Source organism: Psittacula echo (assembly GCF_963264785.1).
Source record: "Psittacula echo genome assembly, chromosome: 2".
Lineage (NCBI taxonomy): Eukaryota > Metazoa > Chordata > Aves > Psittaciformes > Psittacidae > Psittacula > Psittacula echo.
Genome location: NC_137737.1, coordinates 137,770,089 through 137,797,294, shown reverse-complemented (window position 1 = coordinate 137,797,294; position 27,206 = coordinate 137,770,089). Strand labels below are relative to the sequence as shown.

General features: G+C 42.8%; 1 protein-coding gene across 1 annotated transcript in view; it reads right to left on the bottom strand.

The window, feature by feature from the left end:
- The window catches only part of LAPTM4B (lysosomal protein transmembrane 4 beta), a 59,774-nt gene extending 33,004 nt beyond the window's left edge, over nucleotides 1–26,770 (bottom strand). The window contains exons 1-4 of the mRNA XM_080639682.1: nucleotides 26,660–26,770; nucleotides 9,954–10,065; nucleotides 2,937–3,010; nucleotides 2,212–2,334 (exon numbers count right to left, since the gene is read on the bottom strand). Coding sequence (XP_080495808.1) covers nucleotides 2,212–2,334; nucleotides 2,937–3,010; nucleotides 9,954–10,065; nucleotides 26,660–26,755 — 405 coding nt within the window. The 5' untranslated portion in view covers nucleotides 26,756–26,770. The remainder of the gene's footprint in view (nucleotides 1–2,211; nucleotides 2,335–2,936; nucleotides 3,011–9,953; nucleotides 10,066–26,659) is intronic.
- Nucleotides 26,771–27,206: the final 436 nt, after the last annotated feature.

The following is a 27,206-nucleotide window of genomic DNA, read 5'->3' as shown; positions in this document are numbered from 1 at the left end:
CTTGAACACCGCCAAGGATGGAGAATTCACAACCTCCCTGAGCAACCCATTCCAGTGCCTCACCACCCTCTCAGTAAAGAATTTCTTCCTTATATATTTCTTCCAATTTAGATTGGAAATCTAGATCTCTCCTATTTAAGTTTGAATCCGTTACCCCTTGTCCTATCACTACAGTCCCTGATGAATAGTCCATCCCCAGCATCCTTGTAGGCCCCCTTCAGATACTGGAAGGCTGCTATGAGGTCTCCACGCAGCCTTCTCTTCTCCAGGCTGAACAGCCCCAACTTTCTCAGCCTGTCTTCATACGGGAGGTGCTCCAGTCCCCTGATCATCCTCGTGGCCCTCCTCTGGACTTGTTCCAACAGTTCCATGTCCTTTTTATGTTGAGGACACCAGAACTGTACACAATACTCCAAGTGAGGTCTCACAAGACCAGAGTAGAGGGGCAGGATCACCTCCTTCGACCTGCTGGTCACGCTCCTGTTTCTTATTATCTGTTATTCATAGAATCACAGAATTATTTAGGTTGGAAAGACCTTTAAGATCATTGAGTCCAACCGTTAACCTAGTACTGCCAAGTCCACCACTAAACCATGTTCCTAAGTAAGTGCCACATCTACACATCTTTTAAATAACTCCAGGGATGGTGACTCCACCACTTCCTTGTGCAGCCTGTTCCAGTGTCTGACAACCCTTTCGGTGAAGAAATTTTTCCCAATACCAAACCTAAACCTCCCATGGCACAGGTTGATGCCATTTCCTCTTGTCCTGTCACTTGTTACTTGGGAGAAGAGACCAATACTCACCTCACTATAACGTCCTTTCAGGCAGTTGTAGAGAGCGATAAGGTCCCTCCTGAGCCTTCTTTTCTCAGGCTAAACAACCCCAGTTTCCTCAGCCATTCCTCATAACACTTGTGCTCTTGACCCACCACCAGCTTTTGTTGCCCTTCTCTGGACCTGCTCCAGCACCTCAATGTCTCTTGTAGTGAGGGACCCAGATGCAGCCTCACCAGTGCTGAGTACAGGGTGACAACCACTTCCCTGGCCCTGCTGCCACACTATTGCTGATACAGGCCAGGATGCCTTTGGCCTTCTTGGCCACCTGGGCACACTGATGGCTCATGTTCAGCTCTGTCAATCAGCACGCTGAGGTACTTTTCCACTGAGCAGCTTTCCTGTCACTCTTCCCCAAGCCTGGAGTATTGCATGGGGTTGTTGTGGCCCAAGTGCAGGACCCAGCACTTTGCCTTATGAACCTCATGCAATTGGTCACAGCCCATCCATCCAGCCTGTCCAGACACCTCTGCAGAGCCTTTCTACCCTCAAGCCCACTCCTGCCCAGCTTGATGTCAGCTGCAAACTTCTTGAGCGTGCAACCGATCTCCTTGTCCAGATCATTGATGAAGATACTAACAGAACTGGCCCCAATACTGAGCCCTGGGGAACACCTGTGGAACACCTTTTATACTACCCTAACTAGTTTTCCATCCACATAACTAAGTTCACAGCCAAGATAATTTGTATTCAGGTTCTCAAGGCAGATTTTCAGAGACAGCTGCAGTGTTGGCTTCTCAAGGGAAGTGAGACATCACCTGAACCCTGCTAGACATGGCATGTGATCCTATGATGAGACAGAGGGTCATGGGCTCTTGTCTTTACTTTAGGTGATTATAATCATACCCTGTAAGTCTACACAATGGCTATGGATGTTTGGCCAAAGCAGACCACAGCAAGAAGGGAGCCTCTGGTTGTCCCTAAGACAGGATCCAAACATATCTTTTAGCATTGAAATGAACTCCTGCCTAATGAAATCTGCATTAAAGCCACAAAATGAATTAAAAGGAGCAATAAAACATCCTTGAAATAGTACCAAAAATAAGCCATGTATAGGAACACAATAACTCTGAATCCAAAAGCAATTATTTATTATCTATGTCTTGCAATATGAGTCTCATTCTAAATGAAGTGGTGTCGAGAGCTTCCACGATATTGCAGAACTCCAGAGCTCTGCACAAATATTGTAATAAGTTAGTAATGTAACCTTGCAAGGGATCTTGAACACACACTAGCAAGGACTGAGAGGACTTTCGAGGACTGCATAGTAAGTTAACAGCAAATTGTGGGCTAGAAATAGAGGACAAACAGTGCACCTTGCACATTTCTCCCCCTCCTCCCCACCTTAAAGGCTTGTGAACATCGAGCGATTTACCAGCTGGCGGAGGTAGTCCTGAATTGTGCTGGGATAGACGAGTACACTGATGGCAACCAACGTGTTGAGAGCAAAGTCAAAGATCTGGTAACAGAAGAAAGGGATGATCCAAGCTGCATGTTGCTAAAAATGAAATAAAACAAAATCAGCCACAAGTTAAAATAGAACAATGTATGTCTTTCTGCACTAAACTGTGAAGAATATTTGACACAATGCAGTCTTAGATCAGCTAAAAGAAACAGGGTATTCGGCCAAAAAGGTTGGCCAAGTCAGTTTGGCTGCTGAACTGCCGTAATATGTGTGGTGTAAGCCCACAACTCATTATACTAGGATATTTAGAAACCACATGATACTTTTCTCCCCTAATCAATAGGAATAATACTGGGACAAAGCACAGGCTTGGCAAGTGAATGGGGATAATAATCCCTTAACTTTGGTAGGTACAAGATTCAGTTCTCTGAATTCCCAGTTTGCGCAGAGCTTACTGATACTTGAAACTGGAGACACTCAACACAACTGGGCACCCTTCCTGCCTGCAGCACAAGGCCATGGGATACCATCAATCTAATCAATCAGTTCTGCTGCCTCTTTGACTTTTTTTTTCCTTCTCAGTTTTCAGCTAAACAACTAAGCAAGGCATCATTAGAAAGCAATTTTCTTAATTTTGTTTCTACAGGGTTCTACATTTCACTTGATTCATGTCTTCATCAAATATAATAAATTACCTTATATGCACCATATGTAGCCATTGCACAGATCAGAATCATAAGAAGAGAAATTGCCGTGGCAATGCACATATCTGGAAGAGAAACACATCAAAATGACTGCAGATAAATTCAGAGCTTGGTTCAGTTATTTTGCCCTCTACCTGATGCAGAGCATCTCAAAGAGCAGGGTGGAAAGTGAGTGGAGATGGGAGTCAGGTGCATATTCAGCCATTGCTGGAGGAAATCTGTGGCTCTTATGAGAAGCACAGACAGCGATTACACTGTGCAAGACTCTGCAGCCTCTCTGAGGTTGTGGAGATGCCATGAATGGTTTGTTTTTTCTGAGGATTTTAAAAAAAATCAGCAGCAGTCTTGACAAGAAAACTATTTTGCTGGTGATGAGAATATCTGTAGTCAGAAAGTGTCTGCTTTCCTATGCTACAAATTGGTTTTGCACTAATAGCTGCTGTGTATCTTTGCTCACATATCTCTAAGACCTCTGGAAAAGGATAAATAAATTTTTAAAAGCAAAACTGGCAGGTAGAGGCATCTTAGAGCAGAAATAACATCTTGGAAATTTATATTTCAACCAAGAATACTACAGAGATATACAGTTTGTTAATGAAGATGTGTAACTGTCAGGAAAGGTGAAGTAGTAGAGGAAGGAAAATATTCTTTAAGGTTTTGGCTGGAGTAATTACAGGACAGATTTTCTTCTATTGCTGCTCAGCTTTCAATGAACTTTTCATTAGATAGAAGAAGTTCCTAAGCCACAAACTGCTGGAAGGAGATGCTGGGGGGAAAAAATTATCTATGTTTCATCTTTTCATATATCATTGATAACATTATTACGGGCCATAGACAGGATACCAAAAATATATTTCTGAGTCCAACCTTATAGTGAGCTTGGGAGTGCAACTGAACATCGCAATTACTTTTCTGAGGCTAAGCCAGTGCACAAAGAGGAGAGAGGATTTGATGTATACAGGACATCACTTTGGAGATCCCACCTTCTGGTATCTGTGAGGAACCTGCTGTTCACACTGCTGCCACCAGGTGCATTTAAACTACCTGCCTTGTGAGACCTATGGTGGACTTGAGACACACAAATACATGACAATGTTCGGGCTGCTCACTACCCATCACTGCCTGACTTTGGAGGCATTCGAAGTGTGAAGACGCCTCCATTTGATCACAGAGTTGACACAAAATCCAACTCCAGCACATGATGAGGAGCATTTCACAGCATGGGACAGTACCTCCACCTCCCTGGCTACATCAAAATTAGGTTCTGAGCAGGTGCCCTGAAGCTTTCATCAAAGTCCCATCGAATGTCCGGATCTGGCAGCTGTTGGACCTACCACTAGCAGGCAGCAGTGCAGGTTCACCAGCTCATGGCTGAAGAGGAGGGTTAGACCCTAAGTCCTGTCTGTCATTTCTTCCAGCCTACCAGTACAATCATGCATGTAGAAAAGCAAAGGAGCTAGACTTTGATCCCCCTCTGCCTGAGGGTACACAAACCTTGCGCTATCTTACAGCTTCTACCAGCACTAAACCAGATTTCTGACAGCCCTTGATGCAGAGAGGATCCTGAGACTTGTGAAGCTGGCAGGAAAACGAGCAAAAGGCTGGCAAGGGCATCATCCAGCATAACGTGCTTATGTATGTTGGGCTACAGGCTCCTTGCGAACCATGCCTACCAATAGCAGGATCAAGGAATTAGGAACCTAGGTCTCCTCTTTTCCAAGACACTTCCTGTGTCTGGGTTTCAGGCCTCTTGCTCTCTCTCTCTTGCGTCCAAATTTTGTCCTTGCATAGGGACTCAAATGCAACAGAAGAAGCCCTATTGTGCGCTACTTCCTAATTTAATGGATGGGGCCCCTTTCTTGGGTCCCTGGAGGACCACATTTAAATCACTGTCGTCTGATGAGGGCCTGAAGTTCAGATGACCTTACTTGCTTGAATATTTGTCTTACGGTCAAAAGTAGAAGGTCTCACCCAGGAGAGGCATCAGCACTCAGTGCTGAGGTTAGCTACACCCCTGCACCCAGTTTCCTACCTGGTGGCTTTATGCAGCGTGGCTTGTGGTTATTTGGAAATGCCATTAAGAGGCAGCTGGGCTCCCTGCTCGTAAGTCAGGAGGGGATGACATCTCAGTGTATCCCAAATTGCTCTTCATCCCAAATTGCTCTTCACTGGCACCTCCTTCTCCTCTTCAACTGTGTAGAGAATCCAGACAATCCAGCACAGGCATCTGAGCTGCATTGCCATAACCAGTCGCCATCTTTTTAGGAGCTATACAGATGTGTTGTGCTTGTTAGAGGTGATCTAAATTCTGCCCTCAAAAGGAAGAAGCACCCACAAAAGAAACCTGTATCAATAAAAAGTACTGAAGCCTCTTCACTTAACTGTGTGGTCTTTTACTCTGGCTACCCACGTACATCCTGTGAAATCAAAATGATTTTGAATAGAGCAAGTACAATTGTGGTAATGAAAGAAAAGGAGAGAAGTGGAAATAGCTGCTTGTAGCCAATAACCTCAACTGAACCTCTTGTAAAAGAGGCTCTTTGGATCAATATTTTCATTCTAACCACCAGTTTGAAGGCACTGCTCATGTATTTATTCTGTCCCTTCTTAATCCCAGCCACCTACTCACTGTATCCAAGCTGCTGTCATTGTCATTTGCAGCAGATGCAGCAGTCACAGGCCTCACCCTGCTCATGAATGCAGCAGTACTGGTTTAGAGCCAGAGCGTAGCAAACTGTGATAAACTTGACATTGAGGATCTGGTCTGACATATTGATGTTCCCCATCCCCACTGTCCCTCTAGCTGTGCTCCGCCGTGTCAAGTACTAGTTGGCTTAAGTTGGCACTTTCTTATTTAAGGCTTCATTGGATTTTTGAATTGTGTCAGCTCCAATTAATCAGAACAAAACTAGATACTTAGCACATTAAATGAGAAGTAACAGAGGTGTGTGATTTCTTTTCTAGCCATGCTGTACTTTCTGTTGCACTTATGGCTAGAAGGGCTGTACTTGGACCACTGCAGTGGTTATACAGCCTCTTGTCCTACACAGTTTTTGAGTTTTCTGCTTGGGCTTAAGGAAAACATTTATGTGGTTTTTTTTTTTTCCTTTTTATACCTTGCAGTGAGATCCTTCCTACCACACTGGGGCTGGGCAGAGCTCCTGCCATGAGGTGCTTGTGTGCACAGCAAGCTCTGCAACTGGAACTCCCTCAAACCCATCTCACAAGCATTTCCTCGCCTTACTCCCTCCTTGTCTAGAGGAGGCTGGTAGTGAGTGCTGCGGGGACACAGAGGAACAGCCAGCAAGGCCAGTCCCTGAGCCAGGACCTGTGTAGAGTGACGGAGATCTCAAATCCTCCAGCTTATCAGCTGCCCCAGCCCTGGAGTTAATCACTGGCTCACAGCTCCAACAGCAGGGGCCAGAAAGCTGCTGATCACCAGCCTGCAATCCTCAGGCAGTCTTGCCCACCCTCCTAGCCTTATTTATCCAGCAGCCTGGCCTCCTTACTGCCAGCTAAGGCTTACTACCTCATTCTCCTCCAAGCTGCTTGTGCAAGCTCAGTCCTGCTGCTGCCAGCCACCCTGTAGCCTCCTGGGTCACAACCCGTGTTGTGATGGCATTTTCCCTCCAGCAAAGGAAGGAGGCCAATGAGAAGGAAAGAGTTGGCTGCACCTTTGAACCCAGCTCATTTACTCCAGGGCATACAGCTAGAGAGGAAGATGCAGCCCTGAATATGCTATACTGGAGCAGGGAACTAGTTTTTTCCCCCTCCCTGTGTGTGACATAGAGCTCATGCTACCTTGGTGGTGGTGATGGATTGGGGCAGGAAGGGTACCTCCTCTACCACTTCCATTTAACCCCCAACACAAGTCCAAGCATGCTGTCTGTAGGTTTTCTTATTAAATTTATCTGCTTTGATTAATCTTTTCAAGCTCTGGATGTATGTCATGTTCAGCAGAGAGACCATCGCACTACCTTGCCCTGCAACCTCTGTTTGTCTCATCTGCCTGTCCCAGGGCAGGGACACAGGTGGATTTTGGCCTGAGTTGCTGACATCAAAGTTCCCCTCAGTTTCTATAGGGCACACATGGGACAGGGCACACATAGGATTTCAGTCCTTTTCATATGGCTTATGAAGTATCACACGCATCTGTGAAACTGTGACAGCAGTAAGTATAACTAAGCAACATTCACTGCTTGTTTGGGCTGTTGACATGTCAGGATCTGGAGAAGCTGAGCAGGAGGTTCAGGTGAAACCCTCTGAGGAGTCAAACCAATTTATAGGGCTCTTCCATCTCCTGACCAGAGATTACTAGTCTTTTAACAGCAGCAGTATTACACTGGGCAGCTCAGACATTTCTATTTCTTCCTAGTCCAGCTTCTAGTTCATAAACTCCCCCAGGCCCTAAGGAAATAATAAAAAGAAAGATGAGACTAAATGGGCTTAGTTGAATATGCAGCACAGGAGGAAGCCCAGCGTTTTCCCTGGCTCCTAGATGTACATCTCAGAGAGCCAGCCAAACCACACACACTGGTGTCTTCCAGTACCTCCATCTGCCGCATGGCAAGTCTTGGCAGACTTCTCCCTCCCGCCTTGTTTCCTTTTCTAAAGTAGAGGTGAAAAGCTATAACCTACAGCTTTTTCTAAGTGCTCAGGTAAACTCCTTCTCTCCTTATTGAAACAGGCATTTTGGAGCCTCTGGTAACATACTGGCAACCATGCTAAATACTGAAATTTAGGCTGAGCAGCCATTAGCAGAACTGATGCTGCGCTGATATTTTCAAGCAGTTTGCACTACACTGGCTCTGGCTCTATGCATGGCAGGAGTTTCTCCCACTGCTGGAACAGAAAATGGACTATTTTCCATAAACCATGCCTGAGCACAGCCAGAAATAAATATGAATACAAATACTGGGGAATCCTGGTTTCTTGGAAGTCAAGAGAAATCTGTCATAAACTTCAAGTTAGCTGTAATTCCACTACTGTGACTCAGCTGATAAGTTTATTTCCAGATCATATTTTCAGCTATGTTATGAAGGAGCCTGCTTGAGGAAGGAGGGAAAGGGAGTGACAATTTCACAGGCAATTGTAATTATGTTTTGCTTTCTATTGACAGAAGCATCAAAATTAGTAATAATGGTTACTAATATTTCCATCATTATTATTTGTCAACACAAGTACCTATAGATAACAACTTTGGGACATTCGTTATCATAAAAATAGATGTATCTTCCTGTATTTCATACACATGGTTTCACATCTAAGAATTTCAGCACACGCAGCTAACCTGGGAAACTCTTGGAAAAAAGACAAATAAAAGTAGGACAAGTGAAGAGCACGTGGAAGTTTGCCTGTTGTTTTATCAGAAAGCATTTCCACAGATTTGAACAAATATAGTTATACTTGAAGAAGAAAAGAACAGAATTATCTCCTGACAGCTATTTCCAGTAACTATAAAAGCCAGTCACTTGATTCAGCTGCTTTTACTCAGTAAGGCACTAAACCAGAGGGAGTCAAAAAATAAAAGGAGACATTAATTCAAATGTTCATTTGTAATTTAACCGCCTGCAAAATGTTCTCTTTACCAAATAGAAATGAGGTCACTTGGCCCACAAGCCATCCTTTTACCATCTTGCAGGGTTCACTTCAGAAGCCTCAATAAAAAATAATAAAGAAAATACAAGTTTCAAGTGTAGCTGGAAATCCCCAATGTACTTGATCTGACAGCTATTGCATTACAAAACAGAATTACAATTTTAAAGCCTTGGGCACTGGCAGGCCTCTGACGTCAGCTATATAAAACCACACTGACAGACAGTCATTACCAAGGTTAATCTCTGAGAATTAGGACAAGGCAGTCAGTTTTAATATGTCAGAATCAGCTAGGAGCCCATCTGTATCTGCTATGGTCCTTACTTTCTTAAATCCAGTTATATAAAAAGATTTTTAGTTGGAAATCGTAGGTAGTTTTTCAATAAAGACACAATAAAGTAGCAATTGCCCTCTAATAAATTGAATTAGGCATATCTGCACTAAAGACCTTGTGGAAATAAGCAGCCCTTAACTAATACCCAGCAGCTCTGACCCACTATGGGTGCAATTATTTTTCTCATGTGTGGGGCCATTCCTTTTCTTACTGATATTCTTACTGAAGGTCTTAGAGCCTTTTGCTGTGGATGGGTGTGATTCTGAGCAGCAAGACACCAGTGTAATTAGCAAGAGACCTTGTTTCAGATTACTGTGAGAAATGTTGAATGTAACAATATCTTGTGAGCAGAAATAAAAATATCAAAATCACATTAAGGGAGAACTTTGCTGGATACAAATGAAATGGTTAAAGCAAATCAACAGACCAAACATCACCAAATAATCTGAAACAGTCATGGAAGAAAGAAACATTTGCAAAGGATAGGAAGTTTTTTCAGGAGACATAAATGGCCTAGTTCACCCTGCCCGGAAACTATAATGGAGATTTTCTATTATGGCCTTTGATGAGAGAAGGAAGTCACCCTGTGTTATTGCTAATATGCTTATGACCATACAGTTAATATTTATACTTCCATCTATTGCAACAGGCTTGTGCAAGTCTGCCATGTGTACATGGGAGGTGTGTAAATATGTACAATATGAATGAACACATTTAGCCAGTTACATAAGAAGCAGTATGGGTTCTTATGCCTGTGCAGGCACTACAGGACATGGTTCTGGGATGTGCAGAGACTCCATATCATGCTGTGTCTAGCAAAATCCCCCTGGGGCTTTTTGCATCATGCTCAGGGATAACATCTCCATGTCAAGGGTTGGCCTCTGCCAAGCCAGGAGCACATGGATTACTAATAGGTAGCAGATAAGGTTACTAGTAGGTAATGAATACACCTTTCACAATGAAAATATCTTTAAGATAACAAGGTGAAGCAATAATTAAAGGACAGTAATTATGAAATGATAGGACAGTTGCATAAAACTGGAACAATGAGTGCTAGTATTCAGGCAATTTGTACTTACTGGCATCATCCATAAATTCAAATTCACCCCCTAATTCAGCACTGGTTAGATGGTACTGGTCAGGATCAGTCAGGGCACTCAGCAGAATCAGCAATACCACTGAATTGATAATCTACAGAGAGGAAAAAAGGGAAAAGGGTCAGGTTGTGCAAGTTATCTGTGAAAAAACTCTGGATAACATATACCCACCACAGTTCATGCCAACCACGGCAAATGCCATTTTCAAACTGTACAACTGTACAATTGTACAGTACTGTACAAACCATACAACTGTACATTGCAACTAATGCTGCAATTACTTTTACTGGGTTTGTGTAAACAGGACCTATTTATTTCCCAAGCCATGGCAGGAAAATGAAACAAAATGTGGACTATCCCTTTTTGTTCCTATTTTCCCCACAGCATCAGAAAAGATACTACTGCTCTTTCAGATTATAAACGTTAACACATCCACTTCAGCTTGTTCCATTGCAAAAACTAAAATCAATCAAAACAAATCATTTTGAGATTATTACAAATGAGTGCTGCAGTCAAGGATTATTAGCATGGCAGAGCTGTAATAGGGGACAAGCCTTGTGAAATTGCAGGAAGATCAAAGAAGACCTGATTTGATGGAAGAGGCTGTTTTTTAAGAGGTTAAATCATTTAAATGAGTGATGAGCTAATTCACATGAGCGGCTAAATGAGGAGGCCTTGTGGGGACAGGAGTAGGTGGCAATGTGAGCCCTATGTCTGATGCACGTGCTCCTGTGTCATATGGCAAAGACAGGCAATCACATATGTTGAGGCCTTGACTATGAAATGAAGTAAGTGAATTAAACACAAGAATTGTGTATCAAGTGATTCAGTAGAAGCGGATTGTCAAGTATCAGCTGTGAGACGAACACAGAGGTAGCCAAGAGCTATATTTTAAAACAAATCTGAACAAAATGCTCATATCGCTTTAAGCGAAGAGGGCTAATTGCAGAAAAGAAGATTGCTCAGTGTGAAATAACACAGCCTGGCTAAAAGATTATTCTACAGAACTAGGAAGATAACTGATGAACAGAAAAACAGAGAGAAGAAAGCTGATAATAGAATCACAGAATCATAGAATAATGAGGGTTGGAAAGGACCTTAAGATCATCTAGTTCCAACACCCCTGCCATGGGCAGGGACACCCCACACTAAACCATGCCACCCAAGGGTCTGTCCAACCTGGCCTTGAACACTGCCAGGGATGGAGCATTCACAACTTTCCTGGGCAACCCATTCCAGTGCCTCACCACCCTTACAGTAAAGAACTTCTTCCTTATATCTAACCTGAACTTCCCCTGCTTCAGTTTGAACCCATTACCCTTCGTCCTATCACTACAGTCCCCGATGAAGAGTCTCTCTCTCTGGCATAATAAGAGTATGCTGGGAAAGATGGATTTTCATTGCTTTGGTTCTCACTTTGAAGCCATCCCAATCTGATCACAGATTGCTAACAGCAACAGAAAGGTGCAGGAACACAGGCTATTATAAGACGTAACAGGGTAGAGAATTTCAAGGGTAAGGCAAGTGCTTTTTGATAGACAAATTCCATCAAGTTTGGCTGACACCAGATCTGTTAGTAATTGTCTTTGAAAAACTGTTGAGAATAGATTGGGTTCACAAGATGGGGAATGAGCAAGCAGTTTATTATGTTTCAATGCAGGAAGGCCATGTAAAAGAATTTCTAGCTAGATTATGACAATTAAGGATAAAATAAGACCAAGAACAGACAATCAAGCAGTATCCCCATTTTAGTACTTCAAATTTGTATGGTCATAACCAACAGTCACCATGGACTTGTCCAGGACAAGCTGTAATTAAATTCATTTTATTTTCTATTTCTGACAGGCTCAGAGGCCTTGTGGACAGGGAAAAAGCAGTAGTGCTCATCTCTTTGCATCTTAGCAAGCCTTTTGACATAATGAGATTCTCATAAATGAGCTATGAAAATGGGGTTTGGTTGAAAGTGCAGGAAGGTGAGTGCACAGCCAGCTGGATAGTTGCAATGAAAGAATAGTTGTCAAGGATTCACAGTCAGTACGGAAGATGTATCTATTAGGGTTTTCCAGTACCATTGAAAAACTTGGTATTTCAAGTCACATGTGACTTGTACCTTTCTTTAATTTGCAGACAATGCCAAACTGTAAGCACTTTAGGAGGTAAAATTAAACAGATTTTGACCAGCTATGGCAGAATTCAGACAGTAGAGCACAATTCAGTACCAATAAGCATAGAGCATCACATTTGTGACAGCTGCAGAAGAGGAGAAATAACTCAGTAGGTAACAATTCCTCAGTTACTCCCCAGAAAGGAGTCTGGGTATGACAATGAATAAACTGAATGTGACTTAGTGCCATCCCATGAGCTCATCTTTGCAGCTACATGGTGGCGGGCAGTACTGCAGAAACAAGGGTATTTGACACACAACTCATCCTCCCACTCGCCCTCCACAAGGCCTCTGCAGAAAGGGTCCAGTTCAAAGTCCTTCTGAAATGTTCCAAGAAAAACCCTGGGGAAAATCCTGCACAGAACACAGGGTGATCAGACACCTGGAAAGTATGACTGACAGGGAAAAAACTGGGGTCGATTAGCAAGAAGAAGGCACAGGGAGATGCTTTCAGTCTTTTTGTTCAGAAAGACAAGGAAAAGGAGGCAATAGACTTTCCTCCAGATCTGCTGGGAAATGAGTGAAGTAACAGATTTAAGTTACAGCAAAAGGAAATCTAGGTGAGGCAGTTTGCTGAATAATAAGAACAATCAGATAGCAGAAGAGATTGTCTGGAGGGGCTTAGAGGTCTTCATTAATGCATTTTTCCACAGAACAGTTAAATGGCTTTGTGTTGGGAAGACTGCAGCCATAGATGCTCATCTTGGCTTTGAAGACAGATCAGATGATTGTCAATATTCAAAGTTACATTCTATAAATGCTACAAATTTTTAACATTATGTATGCATAAAATAATAAATAACATTATTTAACATTATGTACAGCTTTATATTGCGATACAGTTCTTGCTTTATGGAAAGCTAGAGGACATATGTCAGTAATAAATATGTTACTTAAGTACTGAACATAACCCAGCAATCAGAAACTATAAACATATATAGTGTTGCTATTTTAAAGGCATAAAAGTTTAATCTTTTGTACAGACATAGCCAGGAAGATTCATAAAATACTGACCTAGGCACTCTACTTTCTCCACCTATGTCCAGACTCAGATTACGTGTTTGTCAGCATTGCCTCTAAGTCTCTATTTAAGACACAGATTTGTGTTTGCCTGATCTGAAGTCTGCTGCAGTCAGTAGGAATCCCTCTAATGCTCTTTAGTGCATCACTTTTCTGTTTTATCAGGTTGTTCTCTTGAGATCCTCATAATGATCTCCAAGCACCTTCCAACTGTGCTGTCAGCAGTGCAAGTGAAATACACCATGTGTATTTCTCATCCTCTTTCTCCAGACAAAAATGTGTGCACAGTTGTGTATATTCTATTTATTAGGGTTTTCCTTTTGCTTTGAAACTGATGTCACAATTGAATTTTAAAAAATGTTTTAATGCATAAAACTAATATGCCTAAAAACTTACAGATAGAGCATCTTCCAAGGACACATAATCAAGGATGAGAGCATAAAGAGATTCCCTGAAGATATATGCAGTTGTATGAGTTGAAATTTCTGTTCTAGGAAAAGGAAAGGGATATTTCTGCTCTCTCAACAGGGCCAAGATCCCCTTCAAGATGTTTTATTCCATCAGCAACAAGGACTGTAATAACTAATTAACAATGCTTAGAAAGTATTTTAATTATGCAAAGTTCCAGTAAGCAGCTAAGCCCTATACCTTCCCAATGAGACCTGCCATCCTCCTTTTTACGGATGGAGAAACAGAAGCATGATCATGAACATGTAGCAGGGTGGTGTTCATTGGTAAGAATACAATGCAAGATTTTGCACAATCAAGTCAGAACTGTAACCATTGAGTCCTGCTGCTTGTTAGGGCCATAGTGCTACCCAGAGTGATAGGAGAGGAGCCTGGGGGCACTAACAGGCCTTACTGACCCCACCCTGTCCCACCATGGACCTCTCCACACCCCTATCCATGGCCCAGGACCCCATTTCAGCTCAGCCTGGTCAGTCTCAGTGGTATCACGAGAGTGCCAGTCTCCGGCCAAGCTTTCTGGATGTACCTCTTGTATGCACCCTCTCTACAGCTTGTCTACAGCTGTGCCCCTGGTCTCATCCTCTTTTGCACCAGTTGGGCCTCCTGGATGGCCCCTGGCCCTGGCTCATCACCTGCCATGTTGGGGGCTGTTGGTGGACCCCGTTATCAGCTCCCGGACCTACACCTGGGCTCAGCCCCTGAAGAATGGTGCCCAGAGTGCCCCAACAAAAGACTGGACAAAGATCCCACAGAAAGCCCTAGAAATGCCCAACTGTCCTCTTACCCTGATACAGAAGTAAAATAATAATTTTAAAAATCCCCAAATCTTGCTTGTCTGGCAACTAGCTGGAAAACATCCACCTTCTCATCAGTATAGAAGAGGAAAATAACTCTGCTTTGTAGAGACCCTAGAATGTATAATGAAAAGGGGAAAACAGGAAATATTATGGAGGAGATAGCTAGTGTAAATACTGGAGCATTACTTGGATTTCCTGCTGTGGGCTTACAAACACCATTTCAGATTTAAGTAGAAGATATTTTAAACAGCAACAACTGTGTGAAAGAAGGTGCATGCAGGCAGCAGGTGCTGAGCCTTCGACTGGCACCCCCAGCCACTGCTGCTGCTACCATCTCTACCACAAAAAAGAACCAGCAGCTTATGTATGATGTGAGGCAGCTCTCCTAGAGGGAATGTGTAGTGTTTAGGATGCAAGGAAGCAACCTCATGTCTTCCACAGACAGCATCCAGCATTTAGAAACTGTATTGTGCACTAAAATTCACACCTCTGCTACCAACAAGTGAGTTGTCTTTTCCATATCATTTGTTCCAGAAATCACAAGTGAACTGTGGTCACCCATGGAGATAAAGTGCAGGGAAAGGAAGGTGTCAGGAACCACTGCGTCAACAAGTGTTGAGAAACTGAGTACCACTGTAATTTCAGACTCTTCACAGGAATGCAGCTGCATGGTATTTATCCCAGTTTATCTAAACTAAAATTAGTTCCACTAGCTCCTAAGAGCATACAATTGACAGATCTTTAGGCAATTCCTACTTCAAGCAGCGAAATGCTCGAGCCAGCAACTTACATAGATATCTGCAAACACTGAAAGATTGTCAGGAGTTATAATGGCTTAATTTTCCCCTGCCTTCCTCCAGCTTACAGTCAAGAGCTGAAATAAAATTGCTGTGATAAAGAAGCTTTGGAAGAGAAAATACTAAGCTTACTTTAACTTCATATACTGTATTAAAAATACACCAATGTTTCTATTGAAGGTCCCCTCTACAAATGTTCTACTATGGTTCTTCCAAGACTTCTCAATGTAGTGAAGTGAGATCCTTGTATTTGTAGGAAAAAGTAAGGAAACCCCCTTAACTTTATTCATATTGAAGATTCAACTTATAACTGAAGCCATGCATTCAATAGTCTGGATGCTGTCTCTGTTGTGAAATATTTACGTACACTTTCAATTCTGAGTCTATTTTCAGCCTCACTGAACTCAAGATAAATCCATTTAAGCACACTCCTTAAATCTCTGCACTGGTGGACAACTAACACACTGCCTTTGCTCCTTGTTGGAGAGACAGAGAGCTGGCTTAATGAGAGTGAACCCCGATACTTTTAGGTAAGGGGAGAAAAATAGAAAACTGCAAAGATAAACTTTGATTTAATGATACAGACAATAATAATAAAAAAGCCATTAATGAAAACACAATTATTCTGGGCTAACCCCCCAACTTTCTGTAATCTGTACTAGTGAATTATAATAGTGATTGATATGGACAGCGGGTTACCAAAAACATCAATGCAGTTTACTCTGTAGTCCCATATCTGAGCTACCAGGTGAAAGATGACATGATGTTTCTGAACAAAAACAGTTGTAACTGAGAATCAAATAACAGCAGATTTCTCTATGGACTTTGAACAGTGACCCATCCTGGGGTGCTGCTGACCGAGGCTCCTAAACCTTGGCCAGGTTTTGAATTGGCACACACAACACTAATGTGTTTTTAATATCCAAAAAAACTTGCAGTGTTTAGTTTGTTGTCCTCTACAGAGTCATTATTGAAGCAAATCACCAAGGGCATTAATTTTACTAGTAAGAAATCCTAAATATTTTCAATAAAACTGAATAAAGTCTCAAGCAAAATCCCCATACCATCTATCTCCCTTCAAAAAACTCAAGGTAAGTTTATTACTCTAGGTGCTCATTCTTTATAGAACCTGTAGAAACAAAAGCCCAGTCTTAAACTATTTTTGCCCCTTGAAACTAAATAACAACAGAAGAATACTTTATAGTACTTGGATATTTGAAGTTAGTATTACTGTTAGAGAAAGTAAAACATACAGAAAATATATAGTTAAGCTATCTCAACATCCTGAATTCTCCCCATGCACCTTTGCCTTTCCACTTGGCATGTTCTTTGCATTTTTCTTGCTTTTTTCTTTTAGCATAGGAGATGCTAATAAAAGCAAGAACACTTGTTCATCAGAAAGACACAAGAACCCTACAGAAGGTAAAAAAAAATATCAAGTTCAGGGTTTAACTCAAGAATTCAGAGCAGATTTGCACTATCTGGGGTGCCTTTCCCAAACTTCTCTGTTAGCACTGATGATGAGTTAAGCTTTATGAACTATTACCCTGTATAGGCAGATTTTTCTATCTGTTCTCTCTCTCTGTTAGGCAAAGTCTGCTGGGTTGATGGATTTATTTTTTTTTTTCCCTGAATTCTGATTAAAGAGGAAACATGGAGGCAATTTTAGCAAAGAAGGTTTTCCAGCTGTCTGACTGCTGTGGAGAGCAGGCAAACAATGTAAGAAGGAACGAGGTGTCCCCTCTGTGTGCCCAGCTTTCTTTACAGATCTCATGGCAATGACTCAGTCACCTTCCTCTTCAGGGCACTAGGATCCCGAGCTACATCTGAGCACGTCTCGGCCAGTGGCTTGAACTTTTAGAAAGCAGGAGCAAGAGAACCCTGTCTGTCAAGAGTAGATACTCCCCTCTTCTCTGCTATGTAAGCCTTCTGCCTCATATCATTGAAAACGCTTCAACTCTCCAGTGCTGGGGGACAAGCAGCAGATGTGTTAGTGATGCACAAATTAACAAATAGTCCAAAGAAGAAAACCCAGCCACGCTTGGTTATCTTTCCCCAAACGAAACATAAGAGTCTGAAGACTGAACAGAAAGATGGCCACATAAAGTTGGGTTAAAAGAGAATCTTTCATCCCTTTCACCAGTGAAATTCATTATCAGACGTTATTACTGAAGCCAAAAGGTTGGAGGAATACAGAAAAGGATGAGTTGTATATTCAGGCAATGCAAGTGCTTAATTGTATTACAAAGCCTCTTAAAAACAAAACATAAGCCTTCCTGCTTCACGTTATTGCCCACCCTTAAAATAACAGTAGAATAAAAGAAAATGTTGTCCCGACACAAGTTGTTCTTTCTTACTTACCTGTGTGGTTTCTCAAAGCATATGTTTCTGGCTGCTACCTGAAATACTGCACTGGAATAGGGACTGCATTAGGCAGATCAGAAGTAGCAATTAAGTTTTCATGTTCTTTAATCTGGAGAAGACAGGCTAGAGTCTGCAATTCTTGTTGCTTATTTTTCTATACTCATGAGAAGTCAAAGAACGATCCAGGCAGGCTCAGACTAGCCTATTACAGAGAGCATATAATAGAAAGCCGCATAAGATATTTTCATCATACTTATACATAATTTCAACTTTGATTATTATAATGACACTGGGCATTGAACTTTAAAGACTATGCTGATTAAATTGATATAGGAAGTCCAGCATAATTTATCAGCACTCCTCTATACAAATGACTCAACTACTGCCTACTGCCAGCCTTTTAACAGCCCTAAAACCCAAACCACAAGAGGTCTGTTATTAATGAAATATGGTAATTACTTCATTTATATGAAAAAAAATAGATGGACCGACTGCGCAGGATGCCCACTAGAGTTTTCTGCCTCCCTAGAGATAGAGTTTAATGTGTTATATACTTAATTTTTGCCCTTAAAGAGTTTAAGGAAATATGATATTTTATGCAGATTAATCAGTGGATACTTTGTTATTTTTACATTGTATTTAAAGAAAGCTGAAACTGTATCTGAGCAAAGTCCTGAAAATGATTGCTGAGGTCTTCTGCCCAGCCCCGGGGAAATACAGTCATATACCAATGTTCAAGTTATAACATTGCCAGATCAGCTCACAATTTCTACCAAAGCACATCTGGGTTCAGATTCTGTGGAGAGACAGCAAAGAAGTGGTATGCATTAAAACCTCATTGGAAAAAGGGTTGTTCAGACCAGTCAGTTGGGATTTGTTCGTTTTCTGCGTTTGCCCTTGACTTCCAAAAAGGGATTTTTGAGTCTTGCAGGTGACTGTGAAAGGTTGAGGGCAGACGTTGATGGGAGTCGTGGCAGTTTCCATGGCTCTGAACCTTAGTGGGGACATGTGACAGAGGAAGGGCCAGTCAACGCAGCTGTAAGTGGGTATGCTGGACTGCCCAAGGCAGATGGCCCTGGCCAGCAGTCTTACCCACACCAGCCCACAATGCTATCTGGGCTCAGATTCACCTCTAGCCACTTTGGACACGTGTTACTGGTGAGGGAGGAGTGTGCCCCACCTTTGGACTGCAAGCCGCATATGCACATTTAATTAAAAATAAAACAACAAACCAACCACCAAAACACACCAAACCTTTGCTCAATTATTCTTACGTAGTCACCACAGCCAAGATCCACAGAAGCCATGTAAGGGACCAGAGTTGTGTCCTGGTTTCAGCTGGGATGAAGTTTATTTTCTTTCTAGTATCTGGTGCAGTGCTGTGTTTCAGCTTTATTCTGGGAATAATGCTGATAACACAGCAGTGATTTAGCTAAGTGGTGCTTACCCTGATAAAGGACTTTTCAGTCTCATGCTCTGCCAGTGAGGAGGAGCATGAGAAGCCAGGAGGGACCAGAGACAGGACACCTGACCAAAAATAGCCAAGAGGGTATTCCATACCACAGCACATCATGCCCAGTATATAAACTGGGGCAGTTACCTGGAAGGGCAGATCACAGCTCAGGTCAGGCTGCTGGTGGTGAGCAATTGAACTGTGCATCACTTGGGCTTATTGTTTGTTTTTCCTTTCCTCTTTCAGTTTTTTATTCTCTCCTCTTATTATTTCACTTATCATTATTATTAGTAGAATTATATTCTACCTCAGTTATTGGACTCTTCTTATCTCAACCCGTGGGTTTTACATTCTTTTGATTCTTCTCCCCATCCTGCCCAGGGGTGTAGGGGGAGTGAGCAGTTGCCTGGTACTGAATTATCAGCTGGGTTTAAACCACAACAGGCTGTCAGTAATAAACTGCATCCTTCCATCACTTTGTAACCCAAGGCAGGGATTTAGTTATGCAAGGAAGAAGTGGGCACACACAAAGGATGTTACAGTACAGATAATTACTGAAAGAGTAAACAACATGATCACATGCATCCGATTTTTCTGGGCACAGCTGTTTCACAGTTGGGAAATGCACCTCTGCAAGGTGAAAATGTTACACAAACCTGTGTTTCTGCCAAAGCATTTGTCCTGTCTGTTTTAAGTAGCTTAATATATCTCTTGACAGAACAAGGCCTTGCTCAGCACAAGCCAGCAATGAAATGAGAAACAGCCACAGCACTTTAAAAAACCTCTTCTAAGGCAGAGGACTAGGGTGAGGGTAGTCAGAGCTGACTGCAGGCATCCAAAAGAGGGAGACCCACAGGAGGTCCAGGAAGGCTCAAGTCTGGATTGCTTCTTCAGTGATGCCTTCTCGGCAGATTCACTACCTCAGATCAACCAGGAGCACTCTCTTGCACCTTCAGCAACGAGCATGGTTTTTCTCTTCTTCTTCTGCTGTTTGGAGATTTGGGGCTTTAAACCTTAAGCCCACCTGCAGAACAGCACAGTAGCTCCTGTGCACATTTTCAAGCCTTGGGTACTTTAAACTTGCATAGTTTTAGAGTCAAGGTGTAAGCCTCACAATAAAACCAGAGAAAAAGAAAGCAATCAAGGAAATTAATTCCTGGCTATTTTGCAACATCCGTTCCATACGTCCAGGAATATATAAGACTAATTGCATTTTCACTGACGTCAGTCTAATCAACGATCAGTTTACGAAGCTTAATGTGCTCTCCTTTGGCTCACTAGGAGATACATATTAAACCTTCAGCAGAACTTCTAAACATATTTTACTTGATTAATGCAGTAACTCCTCTCCTTTCCATAAATACATTCATGATTTTTGTATAAACCCCAAATTTAATTATAGCATACTGGACTCTTCGTGGGTTTCTTTCCTCTAACAAGCATTTATGTAAACTTTGCTCCTCTTACAACCAACCATCTGTCTTCTCACTGGAGGGAGACAACTGTTCCCTGTGATCCCAGCGAATTTATTATCCAATTGAAGGCCTTACTAAGAAAAAAGGGTATTTAACAAAGGTTTGCATTTTCTGAATTGATAACTGTGTCATTATGCTGCACCACTGATGCAGATTATCAGCTATCATTGCAAAGAGTCATATACTCTGTGAAAAATCCCAGTGCGGTGTTGGAGGATATAAGAAAAACTGACTATGTAAGGGGATTAGAGCTTAAAGACGTTTACAGAAATCCTTGTGTTGTGCTGCAGACTAATAAACATTTTAGTAAATGCAGGGAGTGTCCAGAAGATTCTTACAAGAAATTTTATCCCTCCAACAACTTAAAATGTTTTTAAAACAAAAATATTAGTAAACACACTGCTGCATGACAGAGTCTTTGGAGACTTACAGAGTGCTGTTTCTGCTCCTCTCTGCAACACAGCAGGTATAAACTTGGCTGGTTTCATTCAGAACAGAAAGCACAAACGTAACTTGGGAAATGTAGCGATGAAACCACCCTTTTTTTTTTCCAGATAGTCTTTATGGGCTGTTCATGGATCAATTCTGTCATGCAGAGGTATTTACAGTCTTTGCAAGCTCTCTTATTGATTGTGCGATTCACATTCCTCCCACGTGGTACTGTATTTTGTAATTTAGCTGAAGAGGGCCTGAAGCATGAATTTGAGAAAGGAGGCAGGAGAAGACCCTGCATTGCAGAAACCAACCTGGGCTCATGCATGGTGGGGAGGAGTTCTTTAAGTTCTCCAGAAGCCATTCTTGAAGTAATTAACTGTAATGTTATTTAATTCTGTCCCTCTAGATAAGGTACAATCAGAATGTAGTTATTGAGACGGTCCTTCAGACAAGATACATTGTGTTCATGCTAATGATTAGTGCAGGTCTTTATTCTTTGCTCTATCACACCTAAAATATTTTCAGTTTCTTAAGGAAATACCATGCAGGCCCTAAGCAGATATTTGTGCAGGATCAGTCATTTATTTCCTGCTGGTCTTGAAGAAGATAATGAAACGGATGTGATCCACTGCAAGAGCAAATGCTCTGAACTTCCTCTGATTTCAGTCTCAGTTGGATTTTCAACATGTACCTCAATTATACAGGGAAGCTTTTGAAAGGCGGATTCATATTTTTCTTTATTCATAATAAATTCCAAGTTTTCTCTCCACTCTCCTTAAGAGCAAGCATGTGCACAGGAAGTCTCCGATGATTTACTTCAGAATGCTACTGGTTTTTTCAAGATCTAAAGCTTTCATCTTACGAAAGGAAGTACAGACAATAGAAAAAGTAATGATAATTGTATAGACATGGCACTGGGACATAAATACTCAGTCACTGCAGAGCCTTCAGTGAGCTGGCCGATATAGTATGACCATTCATATGCAGATAAAGTTGGAGATCCTTTATTCTTAGCCCATTTCATTCTATATAAAAGGAAAGAAAACTAACTTTCTAAGTAAAACACAAGGCTTCATACTTGTGTTTATGCAAATTCCCACAACCTGGCTCTCAGATAACAAAGTTTCCATTTCCCTCTAACATCAAGTTTTCTTATGCTGCAATTTCTCCCTTTTCACAACTCCAGTTCTTTTTTAATTTTTCAAAATCTCCCAATTCTCACATGTTTGAAAGTAAGTAACAACTTCACCTTTTCTTAGACTTTCTTTGTTTTCCCTGAAAGGGCCTTTTCCTCCCTGTTTATGAGTCCTCCACTTACAGCTCCTTCCTGATGTGAGCTGTTTCAGACAGTGCAAAGGTTGCAGAAAGAGGAACAGAGCAACTTGGAAGGATCCCAGCGTAGGTGTATTTTCCTTACATGAGCTGATCTGTACTCCCTGCCAAGTAAGCCAGTATTTCAGCAATCTTCTAACTGGTATTTAAACACATTGCCATAATGCCGCTTTGCACGGGGCTTGAAAAAGATAAATAAGTTGCAAAAGATATACTTTTGAGTCTTTTTCTGACATCAGGTCAAGTGTACTTTACTGATCTCAGCAAGGTGCTCAACCTGTGAATCAATGAGGCCACAGCAAACAGTGCTTTTCCTTCACTTTACAATATAGAGAGCACATTTTTTCACCCATTAGGATTCAATTCTTCTATTAAAAATTGCCTGGGATGCAGACAGAAATTATGAGCACTTTCAACTGTATGTTCAGAGAAACCCAGAACTGGCATGCCACAACCAGCAATTGATGCTGAGCTGCCCACAAATAGCAGCTCAAATGCTGAAGCTGCCCTGGCTAAGAGCTGCTGCTCACTCTACTTCCACGCTTACCGCACGTCCTTGCAAGGGAGCTGCACGATGCTGTAACGTGTGGTTATAAAAAGGTTCTCGGCTGTCCATTAGGGTTTTATTTTTAGCCCCTGACTGCAGGGGCCCTGGGGAAGGCAGCAGGGCTGCACAGCTCCTGTGGCTCCTGCCATGCTCCTGGGGCATCATGGTAGGAGCAGCCCTTGCCCAGGGCACTGCTGCAGCCAGCAGCATGGGCACATAGAGATCAAAAATTAAAGCTCTTAACATCTGGGGTTTTTCTCCTGAGCTGATGCCTTGAAGTTTCATCTTCTTCCCATCCAAGTCAATGGCAAATAATTCCCATTATCCCAGGTGGTGCTGGTGGGGTCTTGGGGTGTGCATAAACCCCACTGCCATGTGTCAGGAGAGTGGGAAATCCTTCCATAACACTGCCAGCATGTCTGGAGTTGTTCCTTCTTTGTGTTTTAGATAAAGATTGTGGAGCCCATTTCCTCAGGAAGAAGACATGCTGTGTTTATAAATGCCGTTACCGACGAGGATGTTGTTCTGACTCACCAGGACTGATTGGGTCACTTGGAAATGACAAAAATGCTGGCTTTCTCCCGTACTGTGGCAGCCAGGGGAGATCAGAACTGAAGCTGGCTCATTTCAGTGGTGTCCCTGCCTGGAACAGCATGTTGATACAACTGTCTGGAACAAAACCTAAGCCGCTGGAAGTGACTTTCTAATTTTCCTTTTTTATTTTTTTTTTAATAATATGACATTTGTAAGACTTTTGTGCCTTCTCTGTTATTACTTGAGACCTTTGATTTCATGTTATAATACATTAAAGTCTATGCCAATGGGATACAGACCAAAGTAAAATAACCAGAGGAACCAAATTGGTCCTCAGGGTTTGAAATAAATATTACCCTCAGCCAGCCTTATTACTGCTATTTTAACCTTCAACATAACATTTGCATTCAGCATTGCAGCACTCTCTTCTAAGCTTTCCTCCTCAAGGCAGCACACAAGTTCCTGAAGTGCGGGCTGCTCCGCAACCTGACGAGATATTCTTTTCAGGGAATTTCCCCTGGCTTCTCCACCCCTTGCAAGTTCCTTTTGACACTGAAGTACCCCAGTGCTTGGCGAGAACATGTACGTTGTATTCTGCATACTACATTGCACTACCATCCAATGCTGTATTGTATTATAATATTCTAGATGGAGTAGCTATGGCTCTACCAGGAAGAAACTACTGAAACACAATAGCTACAGAAACATTAGCATTCTGAGGTCCATTATGTTCTAAAATAGAGCAAAGTTAAATATTTATTTCCCAGCTATTGATACGTTACGAGACCATTGTAAGTGTCCATACCTGCTGGGTCTGTGCTGGAAGTGCACACAGTGTTCCTTCCCCTTACCTGTGAGGGAAAGTGCTCTCATCATGCAGCCCTGATGATGCCAACTGCACTCAGCTCCCCACTCTCTCCACTATTTGTTGGATCCCAAACATCCAATTAAAACATTAAAACTAAAGAGCGAAAATGCCATTCTGGAGAAATGCACTATTTTTTTCCACATTTACTCAGACATGAAATTCTGCCTCCTGAAATTATACTAAAACAGTCAACGTGTGAAAATGTTATTTTAAAAGACTGCCAAAACTATTCATTCTCTTAGACAGATGCCTTTTCCTCAAGTAATTTCCTGTAAAGCCTAATCTCAAACAGTATAAAGAATACATGCATGCATGGTGAAAAATCAAAGGGGTTTTTGTTTGAACTTTATTTGAGGCAATGTTCATAGCTCACATGTGGTTTGGGGTAACACAACCACCCAAAATGCATGCAAAAAATTGCATGTATTTCTATGTAAACCTCTGATAGCACATGACATCAAATCATAATTGCTCTTCTGATATAAAGCAATATTTTTTTATGTGACTTTGTAAACCAGTCCTTTCAGCCAGGGTAGCTATTATTCAAGTAGCTACCCCTTCCTTACTATCTGCTTCCTAACTCTGTAAGCTGGCAAAAAGACAGCCTTTGTTATCAATATGCATCTAAATTTCTATTCTTAATAGTTAACCTTGAAAACACAAATATTTGCAATAGTAGAGAAAGTGCAGAAAGAAACGTGCACCTTGACGTGTTATGAGTTATTGCCAGTTTGAGGTCATTGAGAAATCCACCCTGAAGAAGTTATGAAAGCAAAAGAAGCAAAGTAGGAAGAGGTGTAAATCAGGAAATACCTGCTAGCTAGAGAATTTAAAAGCAGATTTTGCAGAAAAATACTGTGTGAAGTTGGGCACTGGTATTTAAATGTTAGTAATGCAATAGGTAACAAAGTCTAAAAAGCTGTCAGTCTCTTCTTTTTATCTAAGGCCAGCTGATGCACTTCCCTCTTCTCAAATATCTTTAGGTCCACTGAACAGCTGAATTATCTGTATCCCTGCCTTTGTGGAGCCAATGTGAAAGGGCTTCATTCAGCTGAAGGCAGAAAGAAATAACAAGCATCCTAGAAGAAATGCTCAAAACCTTTCAGGTCATATTAAAACTTATTGAAACTTCACTGCAGTCAGGCAAAGAGGGGCTTCTTTTTTGATACTGCCAGTATTCCAGATACCACAGGCTGTGGATATTGCATTTAACTCTATTTTATTAAACCAGGAGCAAGAAATGGTTTGACTAATGCACCATTTTCTCAGTGGTGAAAGATGTATTTTATAGGACATGGAACATTTTATATGATGTCTAGGACATAAACGTCAACCTAGCCTTTTTATTACACTGATCTAATTTATTTAATGAGCTGTCCTACAATGGAGGGCAGCCCTGCGTTTTTCACTTGCTTCTGAAGGGAATTTCAGTAGTTAGCAAATAAACCCAGGTCTAATCTGCTTCCGTCTGCAGTTGTTTGAAAAATGATGCTTGGCAAACAGCTCTTCATGGCCTTGCTGTCAGACGGAGACTGATTTCTCATACCAAGAGACTGAGCAAGCTGAGGATTGCATCTACATAACCCACAGCCATGAACCCACTCTTTTTATTGTCATGCCACACTTGCAAATCCTGTGACTATGGCTGGGAAAGCTGCTTTTCCTGCATTGCCACCCAAGGGATTGAGGAATGATTGTCAAAGACAGGAGAGGAATCAAGGGCTTAATGTGCCTTCTCTGCACCAAGTCTTTGCCCTGGCTGAATAACAGGGTGTCGAACAACCCCTCAGCTCGACGGTAACGCACTAAAACTCTGCCTCAAGGGTCCATTCCTCACTCATGTCCTATAGCCCTGCCAGAGGAAAGAAGTCTTTCTAGTGAATAGCAACTGCCTGGAAGGTTTCAGAGCTCCCTGCCAGACAGACCAAGATACAACTGACAAGCAGTTATCTGACAACCAAGGGACAGCAATGATGAGAACACCCAACTTCAAGAAGCAGCGGCCAGAAATGATAAACCAACATTTTCTGCGCTGCGCGGTCAGGGTCCGGGCAGCCTTGCTGGGGCTCATGCAGCAGCGGGGTCTCAGCGCTGCAGTCGACAAACACCGCTCCGAAGTTTTGGGGGAAACCTCTCTCTCTAGGGAACTTCATTCCTTACATTTTCATCCCCCAAAGAGCTCTTTGCACGATACCCTGCTGAGCCTGCCCGTGTTCTGTCTCATGCCCCCCTCCCCTGGCCATTAACCAGACGCACGGCTCGTTTCCCTGTTCGGGCAGAGGCTGAACACCTCGCCGGGGGACACCCGTGGGACAACAGCGTGGAAGCGCGGGCGCTCCCTCCCCGTAGCTCCTCCGCGGAGAAGCACCGGAGGCTGCAGCCGGTGCCGAGAGGGGACCCTCGTGGGACGGGCACAGCCGAAGGCGGCGCTTACCAGGTACCATACTCCGAGGATGATGGTGCCGGTGCGGACATGGCAGCAGAGGCAGCAGCTGTTGGAGTAGAATCGTGCCCAGGCCGAGCTCTGCATCTCCGCGGCTCCTCTGGGCTCCGCGCCGCTCCGCACCTCTCACCGCGCTGCTCCGCGGAGGCGGGACCGGGGCAGGGCCGGGCGGGGGCCGCCCCTCCCGGCGGGCGGGACCGACAGCGGAGGGACCCGGCCCAGGCTGTGGTGGCGGGCGGGGATTGCCCAGGGCCGAGCGTGGTGCTGGCTCCAAATGCCGCTGTGCCTGCACAGGCACCGACCCCAGAGCACGGGAGCAGTCACGGCAAAGCACGGAAGGGATTTAACACAGAGTTGTGAGAACTGAGGGAGCGGCCAGCCTGGCCTGCCTGTCCCCGGCATGGCGCGGTAGTGGCATAGCGCAGTTCTCGCGGTGTGCTGCTGCACTTCCCAGGCACCGCTGGGCCTGAAGTTCCTGTGGTGAGAGTGGACTCAGACTGCTTCCTTAGGAAAGCTTCTAGCTCATCTGATAACTCGA